The sequence below is a fragment of the Odontesthes bonariensis genome, chromosome 24, assembly GCF_027942865.1.
Source record: "Odontesthes bonariensis isolate fOdoBon6 chromosome 24, fOdoBon6.hap1, whole genome shotgun sequence".
Taxonomy (NCBI): Eukaryota; Metazoa; Chordata; class Actinopteri; order Atheriniformes; family Atherinopsidae; genus Odontesthes; species Odontesthes bonariensis.
This window is the reverse complement of record NC_134529.1, coordinates 6,772,126-6,797,195: the sequence shown is the minus strand read 5'-3', so window position 1 is coordinate 6,797,195 and position 25,070 is coordinate 6,772,126. Positions and strand designations below refer to the sequence as shown.

The following is a 25,070-nucleotide window of genomic DNA, read 5'->3' as shown; positions in this document are numbered from 1 at the left end:
CTAAGCAAGTATTATGGGACGAACAGTGTCCCTTAATGTAATGTATAATTCAAGTGCTTGGTCTGGACTGTTTGTCAACTGTAACCCTCGTTCTTGCATTATGCTTGTGCAAAAATCAAATACATCGATGTCGCATGGTATGGAGTCGAGGAAGGTGCATTTCCTCTTGCAGACGGTCAGATTGGCTTCATCGAGAGGAAAGAGATGATCTTCAGCCCCCCACAGATGCGGAGCCAGGTGCATTATATCCGGTATTCCAGCCGGAACACCGGGGTTTCTGGACGGACGGATGCGATGTGCATTCCATGTGTCTTGGATGCTGTTCAATTCATCTAGGGGAAAAAATTAACGAATGCAAATAAATATTTTAGGATTTTCATTTGGCTACAGCCCTGACTTGGGCGCCTTACAAGGCAGCCTTGAGAACAGGTGAGGGTGTGTGAAGTACTTTGAGTCAACTAGGCTCATGAGGATGCTGGACGCCAAGGTTGAAAGAATATTCTTGTATTCCATACCTGGCCCATGGTAAACCCTGATTAAGTCCGTTTCAAAATGGTGAAGAATCATATATTCACCTTAAGACTCAAGGGGCTCCAAGGTGAAATATATTGGGGTGTCGAGAAAGCGTGCACCCGTTTTAAAAAGCGCGCTCTCATTTAACCAAACCGTGCTCTCCTTAAAATATAGCAAGCGCACGTTTACCTAAATCGTGCGGTCGAATTACTAATGTCGTGTACTTGCTGTAATACAGTCGTACTCACGTTATATCCCTCGTGGGCACAATTTACTGAAACGTGTCTTCACTTTGCAAAGTGCGCTCTCATTTAACCAAAACGTGCTCTCGTTGAAATACAAATAAAGAAATAAATCGAGCGCACGTTTACTTAAATAGTGCGCTCGATTTAGTAATTTCATGATCTCGTTGTAGTAACAAAGTTATATACCTCGTGGCCACAATTTACTAAATTATGGTCATGATTAACAAAATGTGTTAACGTTATTTAAGAAATGTATAGCCTAATTAAAAAGGGCACAAGTAAGCAAAGCGTGGCCACGATTCCACACTCTCATAACACCATGAGCCCATTTTACCAGCAGGATATAATTCTTCACCATTTTGAAATGGACTTAATCAGGGTTTACCATGGGCTAGGTATGGAATATAAGGATATTCTTTCAACCTTGGCGTCCAGTCATGGCATCATCATGAGCCTAGCCACATTAAAAAGAAAGCTGAGACAAAACGGTCTTCTCCGCAGGGTGTATGATGATTTGGGTGCAGTGATAGATTTTATCATCAACCAACTTCAAGGCCCAGGGAGGTTCCATGGATATCGGTGGATGTACACTAAATGTGTAAGGAATGGGTTTCGAGTAAGGAAAGAAGATGTGCGCATCATCCTTAGTGAGCTGGATCCCGAAGCCACACAGTATCGCCGCACAAGACGCCTGAGAAGGAGACAGTACTTCTCCAGGGGTCCTAATTTCATTTGGCACGTCGACTCATATGACAAACTGACCCCGTATGGTATATGCATAAACGGGTGCATAGACGGGTTTAGTAGGAAAGTGATGTGGCTCAGAGCGGCATTCACAAATAGTGACCCCAGTGTTATTGGGGGCTACTATATAGAAGCCGTGGAGAGATCTGGTGGGTACCCAACGCTGATGCGCACCGACATGGGGACGGAGAATGTGGTTCTGCGCGACATTCAAGTGTTCTTGCGACAAAATGATGAAGACAGTCGGGCTGGCCAGTCAAGCTTTTTGATCGGGAGAAGCACTGCTAATCAGCGAATTGAGAGTTGGTGGGGAGTTATGAGAAGAGCGGGAATTGAGCAATACATCCAGCTATTTGGAGAGCTGAAAGATGAAGGTCTTTTCACCGGTGACTTCTTAGACAAGGCATTAATCCAGCTTTGTTTCATGGGACCTGTCCAGGTAGGCCATCCAGACACAACACATAGTAATTTAAAGTGAATATTTTTTAGCTACAGTTGACTCAAAGTACTTCACACACCCTCACCTGTTCTCAAGGCTGGCTTGTAAGGCGCTCAAGTCAGGGCTGTAGCCAAATGAAAATCCTAAAATATTTATTTGCATTCGTTAATTTTTTCCCCAGGATGAATTGAACAGCATCCAAGACACGTGGAATGCACATCGCATCCGTCCGTCCAGAAACCCCGGTGTTCCGGCTGGAATACCGGATATAATGCACCTGGCTCCGCATCTGTGGTTGGCTGAAGATCATCTCTTTCCTCTCGATGAAGCCAATCTGACCGTCTGCAAGAGGAAATGCACCTTCCTCGACTCCATACCATGCGACATCGATGTGTTTGATTTTTGCACAAGCATAATGCAAGAACGAGGGTTACAGTTGACAAACAGTCCAGACCAAGCACTTGAATTATATATTACATTAAGGGACACTGTTCGTCCCATAATACTTGCTTAGGCATACATTCGCCATAGCACAATGCACTTACTGTTCCATTCCAAGCAACCTTCTGTCACACCGTGTTGAGGTTAAGTTGGGTTTTTGTCTCGTTTGATGTATTGTTTTGTCATTTCCTGTTTTATTTTGAAAGATTAACTTCCCTCTCGTTCCAGGTCACTTGCCTTTCCTCTCGTGTTCCAGTCTGATTGTGGTATGAATGATTCCACCTGTTTCCCATTACCCCTGTGTGCTTAAGAGTCTGCGTCTCCCCCTGTCTTGTGCCAGTGTGTTGTTTCTGCCCGTTTCCCAAGCCCGTTTCAGAGTTTCCCAGTGATATTTATCCTCGTAAGAGTGATTTTTTTTTTTTGTTTGTTTGTTTTCCCAGAGTAAGTTTTATATTATAGAACCTGTAAGAGATACAGTGTTAATTTTGTTTATAGCCTTTTTGTTTTCCCTCCTGGGTGGAGTGGCTTTTTGTTTGTAAATCTTTCACAGTATATTTCCTCCGATTTTTAGGAGAGGCTCTTTGGTTTTCCTCCTCAGTAGGAGTGACATTTAGTGAAAAGTAAAGTTTCATGGTCTTTTGTTTTCTCCTCCGCTAGTAGAGTGATTTTGAGTTTGATAATTTTTATAGATATACTTTTCCACTTTTGGAAAGTATATTCTTAGATTAATATTTCATAGCCCATTTAGCTTCTCTCACGAGGAACTGGTTGATCTGCTGCCCTCCAAAAAAAGTCTTGGAATTAAACCTCCTGCATTTGCGTCCTCCATTCTCTGGGTGTGACACTTCCAAACAGATTAAAAAGGTGAGATGCTATCATTTTCAAAACATTAAATCCATTCATTAGATGGAGAATAGTGAAAAGACAACATATTAAGTGTTAAAACAGAGAAAAATTATTGTTTTGGGGGACATATGTACTCATTTATAATTTGATAACTGCAACACGTCTCAAATAAGTGAAATGTAATAAACATCCAAATAAGATAAAACAACAAAGAACATTTCAAAATGAATTGTACTGATGGACAATATGAGTGTCCAGGTATAAGACCATCACAGAGAGGCTGAATCACTCAGAAGATGCAGAGGGAATAATTACCATAGGCCTATATTTTTGAATTCCCTTTGATTTACCATGATTGAATATAAGACATATTTTTGTCATTAAAATCATTGTATAGGTTCATGACATCATGAAATATATATTGGCTGTAGTCTCACTCTAGCACTCCAAGAATTACAGCTATTGAAAATCGACCATATTAAGAATGCTTCATGTGTGCAAATGATAGAGGGGTTTAACATTCTCCTATGCACCCGAGCTCACTTGAATAGACCCAGAAGACATGGGAAACTGTCCTTTGCCTTCAGAAGTCAGCAGAAGTTGTAGAAGTCAATTCTTTTTGAAAATAATAGAGTCTTGCATCCTGTGCAACAGTGAAAATGGACTGTCCAACTTGTGTTAGTGCTAACTTTATAAGTCAGCCTCCATGATGGCATGGGGGTGCAGTAGTGCATTGGTTAAGTTGTTTTCACTCATCTGTAGAGTTAAATATAGTGCTGAATGATATAAATGGGTTTTAAACAGCACGAAAAGCCACTCATGCATTATATTTTGAAGGTAGATCTTCAATTACTGCCACATAGTAAGGACAAATTGCATTCTCTACTAGTTTTAACAGTTTAACTCCATCATAAGGACCAGCAGGTGATTAAAATGGCGGGCTTTTGGTCAAGACCTGTCACACTGCACTACAGAAAGGAAAACATTGCAAAACATGACGTGGAATACACCCACCATTTAAGCTGGTGAAATCATGTCCAAGATAGGAATTAACACTATTTTTATATAAAATCATCTCATCGGTTATTGTAATTAACTGTTAAGTGTTGTCTTTTGTTTTGTTTTTAGTCTTTCTCGACATTTGCTGCTTTTATTGTCCCTGTCCCAACTCTTTTGAGATGTGTTGTTTTTACATGTAATTTTAAATGTAATTAGTTATTTTCCACCCCTCAGGGGGCAGTGCACAGGGGAAAAATAAAGTGTGTTTCAGATGGTGCACTTGTGCGCTTCGGGCACTATGTTTCAGTACTAGGCGCTACACCATGCACACTGAAACATGAACACTGATGTGTACAAGTGCACCATCATGGTGTGGCACAAGCTAGGGGGGCTTGGCTGGAATCTACCATTAGGACTTAAGAAGATTAAAAAGAGAGACACAGGAAGAGTCTTGACGTGTTTATTTTTTATAACCTTTGAAAAAATCAAGAATCCTTTTCAAACACACTGGCACTTTTTTCCCTAGCCTATTCGAGAAACAGGAGCATGTGTTAACCTAAGTTTTAAACTAAAAATGTGCTCTGTACGAATGTTTAAAAATTAAAACAATTAAAAAATTGCAAAGCAAAACAAATTCAACTATTTTCTTGTTGCCTGTTAATCAAAATAAATTGAACACCATCTTACTTTAGCTTTTTTTGCCAGTAAAGGAGAAAACATTAATTTAGGTTGACTTTAATTAAAATTGTTTAGCACAAGTCTTATATGCCACAGATGATGCAGCTTAAAACTCAAACCATAAGGCAAAAAATAAACAGCTAACCATTACTCCGCTTAACATGAGGGGTGGGCAAATGGCTAAATGCATAGAAATGAGCATTTAAATGACATAGAAAAAATATATGTTTTTAAACTTAAAATAAGTAGGCCTATGTTTTTGTTTTTTTTTTTTTCAGGTGAAGAACTTGTTCAGCCTAAAATAAGAATGAGTTACAATCTCACCTGAACAAAACTTAAAACTATGAATATGAATAAAGCATTATTTAGCAGTTTAAACTTAACCATATTTGAGCCAATGAGTGGCAGGAGATATAGGCCTAAAGGTTTACCCATTTAGAAAAGTAACATTTGACCAATATTTCGATAAGCACAAGTTATTTCCAAATTTGCATAGAATGAATTGAATACATGTGGTGAGCTTACAATAAGGTTAATAATATAAATGAATTATATAACGAAAAATGCTTATTTTGGTGAAATTCTGCTTCCTAATATTGGCCTCCATGCAACCCTAAAACGTGTCCGTCCCTATCCTACCATGCTTGATTGTAAGCATGGGACAACTTTCTTAATTACTCACTTAGTTACCACCACACATGCTTGACACCATAGCAAATTAACTTATGAAAGTCATATCAGAGACAGATTCAGGATATGTGTTGTAACCACGTCCGGTGTTCTGATGACACCAAAAGTAAACATTTTTTTTTAAATGAGGTCAAGCATGCATGGTGGTAACCAAGTGAGGGGTACAAAGAGAAGTGGCCCATGCTTACAGTACTTCAAGGGGGAGCCTATGTTCCCCGGGTCCTATGTTCCTCGGTCTTTGTATGGGACCGGGGAAATTAGGACCCTTTTTCTAAAAAAGGGTTCTATGTTCCCCGCTTGCAATGTTTCTAAGTTTTGAAATTGTGCCCTTCCCAAAACCATCCCTAAACCTAACCTGTCAGTAATGCAATGTTTCTGAGTTGTAAATTTGTGCGCTTACCAAATCTATCCCTAAACCTAACCTGTAAAAATGTTATTTACCTTTTATTAACCTTACTTTCCTCTTGTAAGCTCAACAGATGCTGTATTAAACATACTCACTCATAACCTGTGTGCGAATTGAAATATTGTTAAAAGAGGTGTACTCATTATTGCTAGTGTAGGTGGACCAAAACTATACCACAAAACTAAAACTTTTGTAAGTATGGGTAATTGTAGCAATTCCAAACACAGTGGTCCACAATTCTCTAAACACAATAGTGCTTATTAAACCTAAAATATGAAACATTACACATCTGAATAATAAAATGGAAAATATGCAGCATATGAGCTGGGGAAGAATTGCTTTCACATTTTTAGCCTGAGTTAACTGCCCATTTAAATGGGGTTTAATCTAGACTATATCCATTACCCACACTGCACTCGACAGCACCTTATTAAAATCATTTCTGAGATCTGGGTAGTTGAAGTAACCCACAGGCAATTTCAAAACACATCCACATGTGTGGGCTTGTGGCCTGCGCTGGAATGCTGATGTTTCAATGAATTCCACTTGGATGGTTTCTCCCACCAAATTTGATCCCGTGCAAAATCTCAAGAAGTTCTGAAGAGTTTTTTGATCCGCCTCAAAAATGTAGCGCTTTAGGTAGCGCACAACTGCATTTTGCAACGCAGTCATCTCCTCTGGGAACTGGAGAAGGTCTTTCACTGCCTTAGAGGTAGGAGTTTTGTCTTTCAATAGCTTGTGCAGTGCTTCAGTTGGGAGTGTGTATCTTATGTCCTCAACAATGGGCCGCCAGCATTTGTGGATGTATTGGGGTGCTTGGATTAAGCATTTGTGACCCAGCTGTGACAGTAATGGAACAAGATTGTCTTTGGTAGGAAGCTGGTGACATTCGTGCATATCAAATATGTCGAGCAAGGCGTCCATGTCGACTGATTCCAAATCCTCTAGAGCTCGCAGTAGAACTTGTCTCTCTTGTTCTGAGACGTACTGCAGGAAGGCATCTTTGCAGCTGCTGATTGTACTCCCATAAAGTACTTCCTCAAGGAAAGGGGCTGCCAGCTGAACAGGGAAGTATTCGGCCCGTTTCCATCCCACAGTAATGATTCTTGCCACAGCCTGCCATTCCTCAAGCTGGAAGTCATGCCTTATAAAAGGCACCTTTGCCTCACTCCCAACTGTGCATCTCTCGTAAAACTCTGTCCAAAACTCTGTTATGCAGTCCCTAAATACACCGACTCCTTCACCTTCCTCAAGCTGACCATTGGGCAACCGCATTTTGATATAGATGTCCGACCTCAAAATATCAGGGTCCTTGAACGCTTTGATGAGGTCGGTCAGGCAGTGTCCTCTTCGTACTATCAATTTGGCATTTGGCATGTCACTGTTGTCCATCTCCATCTCCAGTCTTTCATCAGCCTCCTGGTGTGACACTTCAGTAAGGTCAATAACCAGAGTTGCTTGAGATGATCCTCCAGTTTCTTCCATCTCACCAGCTTCAGAGGTCTCAGGTTGAGATGATCCTCCAGTTTCTTCCATCTCACCAGCTTCAGAGGTCTCAGGTTGAGAGGGTTCCAGATTGCCCAGCAGAGATGTGTTAACAGAAGGCAAGACAACAGACACAGTGAGTGGGGCACCCTCATTACTGGTCAGTGCGAAATCTCCATGCACCAGAAACACATTATCCATGGGATCCATGCTTGTGAAAGGGTCGACATCGAGACATTGAGACGTGCTTGTCTCGGTAGAACTTTGTGCAACATGTGCTGGAGATAAGGTAGGTTGGGTTTCTGGAGTGTTGTCTTCCTCTGCTTCAGACTGCTCTTCATCCTTCATCTTGGTGCAGAGATACAGTCTTAATATACGAACTCTGCTATTGCTGTACAGTTCCTCCACAGTGTTGGAATCTTCAACCTGAATTTGTGATGACTGAATTTCAGTGCTGAAATGTGACAATTTTTGCTTCTTGTTGGCAACTCCGTCAGGGAAAAAGATGTTCTCGGCTATACCCCTTATTTCTCCCACAGAGGTGCTTTTGTCGATGCTTAAATGCCTTGTTCCTCCTCCTTTAATGGCCTTCACTTGCTTGTATTGCATTTTTTTCACATCAAAGTCCATCCATCCCAACTCAACCCTCCTTTCCTTTTTTTCAGCATTCCTATTCCCAACCCATCTTGCATTTTTGGGGGTACTACCACCTGTTGCCAGTCGTTGGCGCAGTCGAGAGAGGATGTTGTCCCTTCTTGAAAGACTGCTTGAAGAAGCCGTATTGGACCTACAAAAGGCCACTGTAGCTATCCTGTCTCCTGACTTGGGAATGTATTTGGCCAAGTCATTGTCACTCATCAGTGGAATCACAGATAAATCAATCTATAACAAAGCAAAAAAAGATGGCAAGAAAGTTTAGTACATTAGAGTAATGGACTGACTAAGAGAAAGTAATCAAACAACAAATAGGCTATAAACTAGATGGTTATAGTGGTCATCTGTGCTACAAAATGCAATGCACAAAAACTTAATTTAAAACTCCATACATGAAGCTTAAGTCATCTGAAGCTAAATGGAACCTTCTTTTTTACTGGTTCAGCAAATTGTATTCACTTTGATTATGAGATCATGGCCTGAGAAGCATAGATGAAGTGTTCTCATATACCCCTTGTGGTACACTTATTTCTGGTTGGAATCAAGGGTGTACATGAGATCATGGTGCTTAGGCTATCTGTTCATCTGTTAATGCTGATTAAATTTCATTTTAACATCACAGTTAAAATAACATATTAGACTAAGGCCTACACATTATTATCCTTACAAATAGGTGTAAGTGAATGCTATTACCAGCCGACCAGTAAAAGGCTTATGCAAAGTGACATACACAATCATAATACAACCTGCTGGAAATGAAAAGGAAACTATATAAGATTGTGCAGAGAATTGTCAATATTTTACTTGTCCACAATACTACACATTGGAACTGCGTAACTGCACCGCATTGCACTTGTGTGTACGGGGACAAAGGGAAAGTGTGGGAACCACGATTGAATGTATTCTTTTTAATTGAGCCTGACAACAGTTAAACATTGTCAATAGAGAAAATAAATCATACTGTATGTGTAACTCACGTCTCTGCCTTTTGAAATGTACGAACCTGTGTTGCCTTGGTTAATATTCTTGGGGTGCAATTCCCCTTGTGGCGTAGTCGTGCTATTACACCTAGCTTTTGTCTTGGGTAATAAAAAGTAAAGATTAAAACATCTCCACTCTGCTACATTAGCGACACGTTTTAGTCGTGCTTTTCACTCCAACTGGAATCATTAACATCAAGTAGGAGGCTATTTTGTTAATCCCGCAGTCTTTAAACAAATGCGGCACCTGCTGTGCATCCATAGTGTTTTCTATTAGTAGGCTAAACGTCAATGCTTCTTACTTGCCAAAGTCTTGTCACAAAGCTACACATGACCTTCATGATATTTAATTGTCTCAATAAGATATGAAACGGGGACACACACACACACACACAGAGCAAGTACTAATAAGTCCTCCCTCATCTGCACACACACGCAACCGTCTGCACACAACACAACTAGGGCTGGTAAATTAATATTGGAATTTCGGGAATATGGGAAAAATATGTATATTCGAACGTAAAAATGAATATTCGAATAATTTACAAAATATATTTTTTAGTGCTCAGGGCAGCGCGCGCATTGATTCTCCTCCCATGGATTCTCCGCTGCGGTCAATTGAGCAGACGTTCGTCTTTTCCTGATTTAAAGTGCGCCCGTACTACAGAAATTATGGCAAATGCAGGAAGTCTATGATACGGAGCGTGCAAATCATTTACTCAACTGTAAAATCACTTTGATCAATAATTTCTGACAAAGGTTGATACACTTGAACTCAGGACCATCTTGACTGTTTACTCACTCAGTATCAAACATATTCACTGAATCATTTTGGAGAAATTCAGCCTCAAAGTTCATTATTTTGAAGTGAAAAATGCCTTATGCGCGATATTTATGCTACTGTAAAATCCCTTTGATCCATAACTTCTGACAAAGGTGTGTACACTTGAACTCAGGAACATCCTGACTCTTCACTCACTCAGGATCAAACTCATTAACTGTATCATTTGGGAGAAATTCATTCTCAAAGTTCATTATTTTTTAAGTGAAAAATGCCTTATGCACGATATTTATGCAACTGTGACTAAAGGGGATACATGGACTGGACCCCTTTTGGGGCAAGGTGCAATAAAAATGAAATGTGCATTACACGGGACAACATCAGAGTGGACACTATGCCTAACTTGTGTGGAAAAGTGGATGCAAGGGCATATAGCCTACCTTTTCATGTTCCAATTTATCAATAAATTCCTCGGCGACACCCCTGTTACTGAGGAAGTCCCTCAAGTTGCCCGCTGTCGGCTCCATTAAGCCCTCCATTCAGTGACCATACAAATGGTAAACCTTCATGAAACACGTAACCAACATGGTGATAGAAGCCACACAGGCACAAAATATTCTCAAAATATTATGTTTATTAAACGAATGCCTACCAGGATGGACACGAAGATGATCTGCCCCGTGCTGTGCGTTGCCTCGTGGCTGCTTGAAGTGGGAAACAATATTTTACGCGCTCACAATTTAATTAAAACGAGGGCACATTTCCAGAAATCGTACCCACACTGTAATGGTAACAGATTTCGTGGCCACAATTAATACAACGTGCGAACGTTTCAAGCAATTTGGATTTATTGTTGCCATACAGAATGTCGTGGGCACGTCTTACAGATCGTGGGCACACTTTTGTTTATTGTGCTCACAAGGTATATAATGTGGGCACGACTGATGGGCAGTGAGCGCACGGTTTTAGTAAGACGAGCGCACGGTTTATGTATACGCGCGCACGCTTTATTTAGACGAGCGCACGATTTAATAAAGCGAGGGCACACTTTGAAAAGTGAGAGAACGCTTTCTTGAACCCCCCTGAAAAAGATATTGTTTGATCTCTCCCGGGCTCCGTAGAAAAGAGACCCCGGGTAAAACACTTTATTCTCTAGACAGCTGAATGTGGCCACAAATACTCTCTTCTGATTTTTGCATCATTAGAAAAATACATTGGACACTGTGAATAAGGCAACGTATACACTCCAGTTCACTTTCCAGTCAAACAAGGTTTTTGTATGCATGTGTCATGCATGGCAGAAAATATCAAAGGACAGGATTTCAGGATTAGAACATACTTGTTTGATTATTTTCATCGTTGTGTGCGCCTACTGCATTTTTAGATTCAATATTACACTTCAGAGGGGATTTTCAAAGTTTTTATGAGCAGCGTTTTGCTGCTCCTTTGGTTCCCAGTTGGAGTCCATTTTTACTCTTGTAAATTAAACTGAAAGCTGCTGTTAACCATAAAGGAGCAAGTTCCAGAGACCAGTGATCCTCATCATTTTTTTACATGGCTCTACATCCACATCACTCAAAGTCTGTGACCTGCCTCATACTACAAAGTGCTAACCTATACTTACAGAATTTCACTGGTCGAATATTAGCGCTCACCTTCAAACACTCGCTGATGTCTTTGGAAGGACAAGATTCACTGCGCTAGCAGATCAATAGTTTTTTCCAACGCAACTAAGTGAAATCTTCACTGCAGGTTGCCTTTCTTTGACAGTCTTCTTTTCATATCTGTATCAGATAAAATGTGTTCGGGGCCACTGATGTTTGATCATATAACAGGTGTGGAGTGCTTTTTCCTGCACATTTCATGTTTTACCTTTTGATGTGCAGGTGCTGCTACTGTGTCTTTAAAAGCAATAGAAATGATATAAAGTCCCTGTAAAAGTTGGCTGCTTGTGGAAACAAAAAGAATTCGAAAGAACTTGTAATTGCCTCTCTGCACTGATGTTTTGCTGGGACATATTTTGTCTTTTTTTAATTTAATTGATTTTTTTTGCATTTATTTGCTGATTTTGCCTTATTTTCTCAACAAATATCTAATTGTTTTTTTTAAATTATTTGTGTAGGTTCGACTACCAGGAGCTGCTTCACAACTCCAGCTTTTGCCTGGTGCCACGGGGCCGACGTCTGGGATCCTTTCGCTTCCTGGAGGCCTTACAGGTGAGTCTGCTGTTTTTTTCTTATATGGTTGCCATTGCATACTTGTGTCTGAACATACTGCTGACTGTAGAGTCCAATAGCAAATGTTAAACTATAGTAAATTGTGTATTGCACAAATCCTCTGTGAGACTATTAAAACTCTTGAATTCACATTTCACTTAAAGAAACAAAAGGTATAAAGCAGTTGCAGACACTGAACTTTTAAAGAACCGCAACCTTGTGCGAAACATGAATAGAAAAACATTTCTATTTCAAAACTACATGAACTCTTTTCATCCAATTTCTAAAACTTAGAACAAGTGGTTATCCAACAGAGGTAAACATCCTCCTCTTCCAGCTTTTAAAAAATGTTTTGCTATTGTCAAATACAAAACAGCTCTCCAGTAAGATTTTGAAGAAAAGTATCAGGTAATCTAGTGAAAAACTTTCCTTTGGACAACAATCCCAAATGTATGGCTAAAGGTGAAGAAATGTTTAACATCCATTATCAAAATTTGTTAGTAGCCCAGCCGGGATCCAGAATCACATTAGTAATCTGTTGAGAGAATTAAGATCAGAGTGGTAGAGACCGACAGATCAAAATAATAGCTGTAATAGAAAATAAAGGCTTTGCCATGGACTGTAGCAAAAAGGTATGAATAATAGAAAATACCAGTTTTGGTACATACAGCACCTTACATTGCATGTTGCTTCTGTCTGTTTCACTGCTTTGAGATCCGTTATCTGCCTCTGCCCCGTGCTTGCCCTCAGCAGTTCTGTTTTCCAGCTCTTACTTGTGTTTTGTTCCTGTTTCTGATTCTGTTTTAGACAGACCACCCATTTAAATTTAAGAATAAATCATTTGTGCTCGTTTCTATTTGCAGGAGTCATTTAGAGCAAGGATTTTTACATTTCCCTCCATACTGTTACCCTGTCGCTTTACTCCGAGATGCCACTGAGAAGTGTAAACAGTCACAAATGTTGATGAACAGACAGTGAGACATCACAGATGTCTTCCTTTGACACCATAATGTGTAATTAATTGAATAAAGTTTTGATGTTTACTTCAGTGGGTTGCTGTTTTAGCTTGAGCCGCTTTTTCTAGAGATGAGAAAACGACAGCAGAGCGAAGAATAGTGAGAAGAGTGAGAGAAAAGACTCAAAAGACCAAGAAAGTCATCTCACATAGCCAGACTAATCAAAGCTGGGAGATGTTGCATTGACAGGTCACGGATCATGTACTCGGCATTTTGTGAATATCCTTTAATCTCTCAATTTCACTTGATTGAAAATCCAGTGGAATTTGAACTTTAAATGAAAATAGCAGACTTAGTGAAATGTATTCACTCTTCTTAGTCTCTGCTCTACTTCAGACTCCACAGTCAAATCATTCAGTACTGTGTGTCATTAAAGTGTAGTCATGTGACACAAAGCATCCCGGACTCAAACCTGGATAGACACATATATGAACTATACATCGGCTCTTTGCTCTTTGTGTTTCACATTAAACTGTGTGATATAAGCAAATCAAAAAATGGTATTTTTGACAGCAGCTATGATTACTAAGATGGTAAACCATATCCACTGACTTAATGTAAATGTACTCTGTGAACTTTGCTTGTGTTATGTTTTCATTTCCTTCTTATTAGAGGGTCCACACAGGCCTGACTTTTTTTGCACGTGATGTCATCAGTCACCTGACTGTGACCGGTTACACCTGGTGAAGCCCTACCGAGTAGCAAAAAGACTGTCGACTCAATGACTATGGGTTGTTTGACTGGCTCGAAAACACATCTAAAAAGGGGAAGAGGTGTTGTTCAACAGATTCAGGAAGAAGTTGGAGTTTACTTTTTCTAAACTTAGGAAAAGTAAGGAGCAGAGGGCCAAATGGATTGATGTAATTCATCAAGACAACTGAAATCCAGGCTCTGAAATGTGGATTTGAGCTCAACATTGTTTGGCATGTTAGTTTTTTGGCATTATTGTGGGATTCGATATTTTGACAAACCTAGATAGTCCCTTTAGCATCCTTCATTTATAATATGTGTAACTGCAAAGTTTTATATTAAATGAAAATAGCATATGTAACAACACTATTTTTTCCCTGCATTGCGGATGAAGGTTAGATAACTTAGATATTGACTTAATATTCAAAGTTTACTTAAGACATTTTGTGTTAGATTAGGTTTATTACCATTGTTTCGATGGGCGGTTAAACCATGCCTTATTATTACTGATCACCAAGTTTACAACTCCAATGTTATAAATTGAGGGATTAAACAGGAAAAAAGATCACGATAAATAGGTGATAAACAGTGATAAACATTTGAACTATGTCACGAGTCACGACTCTGTTCACATATAAAATGAACTGCATAGTGGTTTCTATTTTTAACATTTCACCAATGCTTGCAGTTTTCTTACAAAGGTTTGAATAAAATAAAAGCTGTTGATTGGGGCCTTTAATTTAAAATGATATTCACTTGTTGTATTCCCAGTCTGAATGTGTCAACATGTAAATTGCAGCACCGAGTGAGAGATTTTGATAACAGCAGCATACAGGTGTTATATGAGCAGCAAAACTGCAGTTTTATCCCAGACGTTAACATCAAGTGAGTCAGACTGATCACATCCCAACAAACACTCCATATGTAAAATTTTACACCCTAAAACAAATCAACATACAGTATCCCCCCCCCCCACAAATGCTTGAAAGCATAATAGAACAGAGCTGTAATCATACACTGATCTGCCACAGTATCAAAAAACATTAACAGGTGAAGTGAGTCATCTTGTTACAGTGAGTGCCCTTGTCCTTTCATTCATGCAGATGTTATCCATATGGACATCCAAGGGTCTTTTGCATCACTCACAATGCAGAACAAAACTACTCCGTCAGCTCCACAGCAGCAGCAGTGAAAGTGCTTGTAGCAAAAAGCTGTAGGAGGCAAACAGATGGCTAAATACCCTGAATATCCACAATCCACAGGATCCAAAGGACCTACTGCCAGTGTTTATTCTACTGCTTGAACTGACTGACTGGACACTATTCAAACCAAGTCTCACATATGTGGAACTACTCAAGGGGAGCTTGCAGCTGTGATGCACAGACCTTACACTGTTGAAAATGTAAGGCCTTTGACACTGATAATTGTAAAATGCATCATCACTCCCTGATTAAACTATGAACTGTGCACGATCACTGTTTGAAAACACCATCAGGCTTATTCCCTCCATCTCACCACAGTTAATGTCAGCCGTTTCCCTTTTTATATCCAGCATTCTCTATAAAAACCTCCTCTTTTAGACAAAAAGCAGGCTTTTAACTTATAATTTATTACCCATTATTAAATTTTAGCTGAAAATGTGATAAAACGGCACCACAAGCTTCACGGTGAGGAATAAAATAGGGCAAATGCAAGAAATTAGCCAGGAGAGATGGATAGAGAATGCTTCCTTTGAATACAGCTTAATAGCACGGAGGAGTGCACAATCAACTCTTACCCATTAAACACAAATGATAAAGAGTTCCAAGAATCTCTTCATAAATTTAATTTAACACTCAGCATCACAGAGAGCTACCGTGGGGAATGAAAACCTCTCCTCATGAAATAAGTCACATAAATTACTCTTCTACATATTGAGGCACAATGGAAAAAACAAATAAATCCACCTTATTTTGTCCTTAATCTTTTTGGCAACTCAAATTGTTTGTGAAAAACTTACTTGGAGCACGTTGAAAGTGTCTTATCAGGAGGAAGCAATCAAAGAGGATTAAAAAAAAAAGAGCAAAAGCTGATCCTTCCCAGTGCCCCACTTTTAACTTCTGCTCAGACTTATATTTCACTGAGACTTTTGCCTCTCTCTCTCAAGCAGGGAAATCGTGTAAAAAGATTAAAATAACACTTTCCTCAGTCTTTATTTGTTTTCTTTCTCACAGGCAAAACATTCCTCCCAAAGAAAAGTTCATCACTGCGGCTGAATTGAAAATATAAACTCAGTTTATACTTACAGTATAACCTAAACACAAACATCACTTTTAACTATTCTAAGTCAGTCTTAGTCTGTGACCCCTATGTCACCCCCCCATGTAAAATATATATATATATATATATATATATATATATATATATATATGTGTGGCATCTAAGCGTTAGGGGGGCTATCGTGGTGGTACAGAGTTCAGCAGGGTAGAAGCTTTTTCTGAATCTACTGGTCCGGGAATGGAGTGTCCTGTAGCGCCTCACAGGGGGGAGGAGTCCAAACAGTCTGTGGCTGGGGTGCGATGCTGCGCGCCCTCCGCCGACCTCTTCTGTGCTGGACAGCCTCAATGGTGGGGAGTGAGGAACCGGTGATGCGTGGGGCAGTTTTCACCACCCTCAGGAGTGATTTCACCAGTATCTGAGGGGCCAGATGGGCCTTCTTCAGTCTCCTCAGGAAGAAGAGTCACTGATGAGCCTTCTTGATCAGGGTTGAGGTGTTGAGGGTCCAAGAGACGTCCTCAGAGATGTGGACACCCACGAACTTAAAGCTGGTGACACGTACAACCTCCGTCCCGTTGATACGGATGGGGGTGTGTACCACCTTTGGTCCTCCTGAAGTCCACGATGAGCTCCTTGGTCTTCTTAGTGTTGAGGGCCAGGATGTTGTCGGCGCACCACTCAGCTCGGTGCTGAACCTTTTCCGGTAGGCCGACTCATCGTTGTTGCTGATGAGGCCAGTCACCGTTGTGTTGTCTGCAAACTTGACAGTGGTGTTAGAGCCATGTACAGGTTTGCAGTCGTAGGTGAAGATAGAGTAGAGGAGAGGGCTTAGCACACAGCCCTGTGGAACACCGGTGTTCAATGAGGGTTGACGAGGTGTGGTTCTCTAACCGGACAGATTGGGGTCTGTATCCAGTTACTGAGGGAGGTATTTCTACATTTTGAAAGGACTTATTTCTGAATGTGAATGCTGCTTTGAAAGTAAAAATTTACCTCAACCAGACCAATTTCTTATGATACTGACCATTCATTTTTGTTTCTTCACTTGTTTGTTCTCACAGGCTGCCTGTATTCCAGTTATTCTGAGTAACGGCTGGGAGTTTCCCTTCTCTGAAGTGATCGACTGGAGGAAAGCCGCCATTATTGGAGATGAGAGACTGCTGTTACAGGTACTGAAAAATACTGGGAAGTTAAATAAGAGGGGATTGGAAGGGGATTGAATGGAACAGGGAGGCTGAGCAGATTATAAATACAAAGAAGCAGTTAAAAAAAAAGATTATTCAGTACAATTTATGGCAAATACTAAGATGAAGGTTGGTGAAAACAATCACCATTTAACCTGGATAAAGAAAGTAAACCTTCCTCATATTGAACAGCTTGAACAGATGGTGCCCTTTCAATAATTCAGTGTGATGAAATGGCAACATCTTCTCATACAAACACACAGAATGATAATGATTTAACACAATAACCTGCCAAATGATTTTAAGCACTTTCATAGAAAATGATTAACTCAGTTCGACAAGCTTGAGAAATTACTAAAGTCTTTCAACATTTCATTTTGTTTCCTCAAAACACTCTGTAGAAGATTTCACTCTGGATGAATAATCATATTGAGTCATGATAAGTACACTATATGGAAACTGTTGGCTTTTTTGTCTCGAGTCGCACTTAAGTCACACAAACAAAGACTTTATCTAAACCAGATGGCATGTATCCAATGAGAGAACATTCATTTCAGTGATTAGAGACTTGAAACTTGAAATTACTTGTGAACATATCTGCTTAATGAAAACGAACCTGGCAGTTGGTTCCAAAAAGAGAAGGGGCCTGAAAACTGAAGTCAAAATAAGACAATCAGATTGAAACTGAATCTGTTTAAGTGGAATAACACAGACAGTCGGTAAAATATCGTATAGTTTTTTTTACAGAAATTGCCCATATTCTTCAGATATCTGACCTGTCAGTGCATATCTGATTTGTACACACACAGTTCAACTGACAGAAGAAAAAATTTAGAATTGAGTTTTCTTTTATCTTGAGGTAACTATAAGCTATTTTAGTCATGGTCACTCGCATCTAGACCAGGAAGGATTTTCATCTCAGATGGATTTCTCTACAATTGGAACACCTTCTGTTCTCTTAATCACAGCAGCGGGCAGAACGTGTGATATTTAGATTTTCTAATTTCTCACAGTATTACTTTGTGTCACCTGCCCGACCTTTATCACCACCTGGTGTGTTTATTGAGAAATGGAGGCTATATATGTCTGCCTTCAATTACCGTGTCTCCGGTTCCATGTCTCCGAATCAGCACCTAACGAAAGTGAGGTCATTTCTTTTTTCTCTCTGGACGTGACATCATTAAAGTTTTAGATGAAATTTTAAAAAAATGTTGTTAATCAGCCATAAAACACAAATGCTATCAGAGGTTTTGCTGCTAATATAAACAAACAAAAATCTATTTTTAAAACATTTAATTAACAGTTAAGATAATAAGTGAAGTGAGACAACATGTTCTGACTGAGTCACACAATTTTAACAAAACAAAACAAACTCTCTTCTATTGATTTAAGTGACACTGATGCAGAAATGTCAACAGTGAATACAAATATAGATAGTGATGAAAACAAAAGCCTCGAGGAATAAAATTGACATTTGTGAGTGCACGAAAAAAAAAGATAAGATGACTGCTCTGCTCACTTTCTTCTCCTCATGACATTCAGAAGCACTCTCACTTATCTGTCACATTCATACATCATGCCACATCTGGCACGCTTTAAAGATACGCTGTGGTGTGCACTGGTTGTTCAGAGCGGCTCATTCTTCAATCTTCATCAGGTTGTTTCCTCCTCCTGTTAAAAGTCATGTGGAAATTAAAGTACACACAGTGTTGTGTGTGAAGAAAAAAAAAAGAATCTGGTCGGCTCTAAAAACGAGTCCATCATGCAACAGAGAGAAAAATTACTCACATTTGGAAACCATTTAGGACAGATGACAGTATTCCTAGGAGGGACGTCTCAGCAAAGCCATACAGAGGTCAGAGGAAGTTGCAAAAAACCCAAAAGTTACATCTCTGACTCTACGGGCCTCAGTTAGCTTGTAAAATGTAAAGTTCATGACAGTACAATTAAAAAATGTCTGAACAAAAATGACATATTAGGAAGAGTTGACAGGAGAAAGCCGTGTGGATTTCTCTCCCCCTAATTAATAATTAAACCTACTAAATAATGATAGCTTTGTTAAAACCCTGAAAAAAGGTCAAATGTCTATTCCAGTTTGATATTTTATCTTCAAAATGCCACCCAATAGGTTAGAGGAGATGCAGCATTGTGTCATAGAGCATTTAAAAATGACATTTAGGAGGGTCTCTCAGGAGACGCGATGTTATTGTTACTATGAGCAGTCCACAAAACACAGAGTCTCCTGTCGTAGACCACTTTATACTGGAGGGTGAGTCTCTTTTAAAGGTGTTTGCATATGGAAACCACTTCTTCCATTCCCAATCCACTTCAGCATACAAGCTCAATCTCATCTAAACTCTAGTGTCGGTGATAAACTCAAACAATCTCCTTTCTAAATGTAACTTTTCGGTAAATACCATTTTCTGCTTCTCACGAGAGTTTTCATCTGACTCGAAAGACTCCTTGAAGCTGTGTAATTTGTTGCTAAATTGATACTTACAGCTGGTGATGTGGCAGCAGCGAAATCAGCTTCTACAGAAGACGTGTCAGGATTGCAGCAGTCAAAAAACAGAAATGAAATCATATAATTGAACTTTTAAAAGAATGCTCATGAAAATGAGTACTCAGTTATGGGAAAATAAAATGTGGTCCAGCTGCTTTGACTCAGGTGGTTTAGCTAAGCCTTTCAATCCCTCCTCATGTTGTGTCCACGAGAAAAAAGATTGAGTTCCAAGTTGCAGCTGCTGGCAGGTGCAAACGTTGGTATATGAATGTGTGTTAAAAGGGGATTAAGAAACACACAGCATGTGAAATGGCTTCTCAGAAAGTACTCATCATGCTCTTTTCCATTAACTGCTTTGCTTTAAATCAAGTAGGATGTGTGGTGGTGCAGGTTATGCTCCACATTACTGTAAAAAACACAGAAGTAGTTGCTAAAAGGAAGACAACATTTCAAGGTAGAAGACACGTAGAAAAGCATCATTCCTTCTCTCAGGGCAGAAACTGCTAAGAGTTCATGTGATCAGTCGTTGTTCACGACGTTCAAACTCATTTCCACTCTTAAAAATCTTGGGGATGGACACCTGGCTACTGAAAAGATTTTTGTGGAACGCTGTCAAGGTTAAAAGGTGCTATATAAAGTAGTTTCTTCCACTGTGCTAAATGCACTGCACTTTCAGTAAGAGGGTGAACTTGAGGACACCTTGATGATGCCTAATAAATGTAGGTCAATATGAAATGAGCGAATGATTCACCAACAGCCGTGTTACCCTAAGTTTGACCTCAGGGAGAGTGTCTGGCAACTCAGCTATAGTTAGCACGCCCTTCCGGCTCAGGCACCCTGAGGACACGTCTTGAACTCAGCATCTGAATTAGCATGGCCTGATGTCTAAAACTATTCTAGGCTGATCTCTTAAAAACACATATTTAGTGAATATTGAAACAAATGTACCTTTAAAAGGTGTTCTCGCTTGAGTCGGGTTGTTCTGATGTCATGTGGACACGATGTTCATAAATAGAAATTCAATTAATTTAAGTGTAGTTTCAATAAATCAGTTAATGAGTAATACTACTCATTTTTTTGTCAGAGCCAGTTAGATCAGACTTTCCAGCCTCAGGGTTCTTAATAGATTGTCCACACTAATTAGCATCTCTAGGAAGCCATTAAAAGCATTAAAACCTCAATAAATGATTTATTCATGAGGACTAAATTAAACAAAAATGCATAACACATTTGCACAAAACAAACATGTTTTGATTCTGGATGGTAAACAGGCTCTGGATCTTGTCCTTCCATCTTTTTCCAGCAACAAACTCACAGGAGCTTACTGTTCAACGCAACTGAAGCACTCCAACACCTGCTGAGAGAGTTGGATCTCATTACTTTCAATTACATCACTGAGAACTGCAATACCTGGCTGTTTAATATGTAGAGTGTCTGTTCCCCCTGTGGCGACAAGACATACGAAACACACAGACGCCCAGGCTTTCACAAGGACACACTGAGAAATAGAAACACTATTAGAGTCAATTGAGAGGAGGAAAATTGAGCTGATTTGATTGTGTTGTTTATTATCCGCCTCTGAGAGCTGAAGAGTTACAGATCGTGTTGCTGTTGACTGACCGCAGTGATGTCAGCAGCAGAACGACCACCCACCTCATAGTGACTGTGTGATAACTGTGAGTTTTCTTTATTACACTTAAGTAAGTGAATAGAAAAAGTGACTCTTTAAAGCACCATAAGCAGTAGAACTTTTATTTTTTTAACTGACTGACAAGCTCAGTCACTCACCATCTGTTCTATTTTCTTTTAGTGGGTGTTCGATTTTAATTTATTATACACTGTATTCTGTTAGAAAGCATCCAAATTAAAAATGCTGATTTGAGAAAATGTTGAGTAACTCACTAGCACTGCTGTTGATTCAGGTGCTGGTGCAATTCCAAACACAGAAACAAGCATTAGGGCCTTTCCCACAGCAGAATGCTGCTGGTATTGTATTGTTTATTGAGACAACTTCAAGGCAAATGGACTCAATATCTGATATACAGTTTTGACTGGTGTCATAATAAGGCTTTAAACTTTGGAAATGGCAACTGCAACTGTGCTACTGCACGCCTTACTGCCTGAAACTCTCAGTTTTAGTTCCTGTCTCTTTAAGGCACCGCCCCTTCTGCTTTGATTGGTCAGCTGATGGTGATAATTTGCAGCAGTATGTGACTGCTGTTGATTTGATTCGGTAAATGATTAAAAGCCTGGACTTTAAACAAGAGGTTTAGGGCAGCAAATGCCCATTAGTTGGGTTTCAATTGACACTGATTGATTAATATTTAAAAGATTTGAACAAAAAAAGGTGAATGAAAAAGGGTAAAAATTGAAATGATTAAAATTCTGCTTCAAAGATGATTTGATTTGCATCTGGGGAATGGAAACAGCTTAGCAGATTGCATATTATGGGGTGAAGACTTAAATGATGTGACTCACCAGCTGTTTCCAGTCTGAGAAAGTAAACAATAAACTTACCTGACTGACTAAGCTCTTCTGAGATATGATAATATATCTCAGGTAAGTAATTTCTTAAGAAGAGTTCTCTCCATTTTTCTCTTGCATATGCTCACTCCATTTGTTGTTGTTCTTCTGGTTAGGACAACTACTGAGATTGTCTGGTGAATAGAAACCCTGTAAATAATTTCCATGAGGAAGAAGATCTAAGAATACTTAGATATACTAAGAATGTTGCCTGATTTCACAAGACTGTGTCAGAATGCTCAGAAGATGTGTGCAATTTTGTAAAATGTGTCCGATATCTGGAATCTGTGCTCACGTTCGTTTCTACCAAAGGGATGAATAAACTTAGGACCTCCTGCCGATCTCCTCAGGGAGTGGATCAGAGCGCTAAATCCATGTGTTACAGGTAAAGGAAATGACCCTTGAGAGGGCTGCCATTCTGAACGGTCTCTGGAATTACTCTTTTTGGTGTGAACTTTGAGCACATTGCAGATATTTTATGAGCAGAAAAAGCTACGGGAAGCAGAATATGACTGACTATGACTATTAAAGCATGAATATATCTGTAAAGTAATGGAGGTCTCTGTCTCCTATTGAAGCAAGTAACACAAAGGCGTAAAAGTCTGATGCATTATCATGAAATTGGTATTTCTGTAAAAAAAAATCAGCTCTAGACAGAGTTAATTTCACTGTGAGCTGCCTCATTGGGTTTACAAAGCATTGATAGTTAAGATGTCAAATGCGGCGAGAGAGATGCAGCCACGCAGCTCATGTGTCTTTAATTTCAAAGATGCAGCCCACTTCAGTGTAGAGACCAGCATCATATCTGAAAGACTGGCACTGTTACGTTCAGAGAAAAAAAAATGGCATTGCTATGGCCAGAACACCGCACAGGTTCCAGGGCTCTAAATCCACTTCCAATTTCCCAGGCTGAAGAGGCTCTGGCTCCAGACTTGCTCCCTCCAACTTACGCTTTCATTGTCAGGCTGAGTGGGGCAGCTAAGGTCATGTGTTACAACATTTAAGTAGTTTGTTTTTCTCGACACTGAGCATCAGGGGAGCATCCTGCTCCATTATCCGGGCATATCTGGATGTTTAGCTTCCCGTTCAGGATCATCAGCTCCCCCTCATCCCTTCAGCGCCTCTTGTTGAGGGTGTTACTCTTGCCCACAAGCCAGCTGCTCATGTTTTCCATATCAGTCGGGCTGGGCCCATGGATATTTGGGCTCCTTGCTGAATACTGAGTTTGTTGGCACACAGTGGGAGCAACATTATGTCCTTTGATATTCATCAATATTAAAAGAGATATCACCTTTGATGTTCATCAAAGGACATGAATGTAAGATGTGTGAAAAGTAGTTTTACACAAAAGAGTTTAAAAACCTGTGCGGCCCATTATATCTATGGAGCGGATGCCGGATTGAAGCTGGATAGCAGGTGGTTTACTGTCCTGGGGATATGCTTGGTGATGGACAGAAGAGGAGGTGGAGGTAGAAGAATCCTGAGGGGGAAATTTCCACTAATCTTTTCTGCTGTCCACAAAATTACTTATGCTTTCTCCACCTGTCTGCCTGTCTTCACACTTTTTCTCCACACACCGATTCTCACCCTTCACTCAGCATTGTTTAAATCTTACTTAATCTATCCCACTGTCATTTTTATTCTCTTGCTTTTCTTCCTCTGGTCTTCTTCCAGGTTCCCTCCATTACCCGATCTGTGGGCCGTGACAGGATCTTGGCTTTCCGCCAGCAGACTCAGTTCCTTTGGGACGCCTACTTCTCCTCTGTAGCCAAAATAGTCTTAACGACTCTAGAGGTAAGCTTGCAGAAAATGGTCTTAGATGGGAGTTGTTGATTTAAGTTCTCAAGAGGGCTTGATTTAATCAACCAAACTGATATGTAATGTTCTGTGATGTGCATCGCTGCTGGCTATGCATCTCCTCCGAGAGATAGACTTTTATAAGATGCCTTTCTCTAGTTGTCTTTGTTTCATCCAGAGAAGGTAAGCTGAATGTGACATCTCTATTTCCAGCAGTTTTCTGTTTCATATCCATACATTTGCACCCAGAAGCTGCTCAGATGATTAGTAACCACACAATGTAGTAACTGGGGATTAGTCATCTTGTCATGCTCAGGGTCTGTTTTGAGGTCAGTGTTTCAATTATCCTTTTTATTTCATTTACTATAAAACAGCATTTTAAAGAATGAGGGTCAGCTGCAATAAAATATTAGAATTGGAAACAAATGTGATTTTACAAACATGTAACCATGCATGGTTTATTTAACATGTTGATCAGATGAAATTCCAGCTGTAGAAGTTATGATACAGTATTTTTTTTTTAAAGAAAGAAGAAGACTGTTTGGGGCTCTTATACATTTTTTATTTCATTTCTTCTTGTAAAGGACTTTGTAACCGTTACAAAAATGAATATATTGTACATGCTGGTCTTGGGTTATCACTTAGTTACATCCTCTTGCATGTCATTTGTACACAAAGTTGGCAAGTGCTGAATGCCAAACTTAGTGGTTGGACTTCTGTTTTGGTTTTTAGGAGCGTTTAAACTCTCTAAAGCTACTTCTAACCATCAGTTATCTGCTTTCAGCGGCTGGGCAGTGTTTATCAGGGATTTTTACATGAAAAAGGATAAGTTCTGTGTGTGTGTGTGTGTGTGTGTGTGTGTGTGTGTGCATGTGCGTTCGTGCTCTCTGGTAAGCCACGGGCTGCCTGATTGAAAGGATTACAGGAGAACTTGAATCATTGGCATGTTCTGCAGTCGCCTTCTACATCTTATTTTACTTCCTG

At 39.8% G+C, this 25,070-nt stretch overlaps 1 protein-coding gene across 1 annotated transcript in view; it reads left to right on the top strand.

Moving 5' to 3' along the window:
* LOC142375550 (exostosin-1) overlaps positions 1–25,070 on the top strand; it is a 237,770-nt gene that overhangs the window by 181,906 nt on the left and 30,794 nt on the right. The window contains exons 4-6 of the mRNA XM_075459624.1: positions 12,024–12,117; positions 17,141–17,248; positions 23,964–24,083. Of these exons, the coding sequence (XP_075315739.1) occupies positions 12,024–12,117; positions 17,141–17,248; positions 23,964–24,083 (322 nt within the window). The remainder of the gene's footprint in view (positions 1–12,023; positions 12,118–17,140; positions 17,249–23,963; positions 24,084–25,070) is intronic.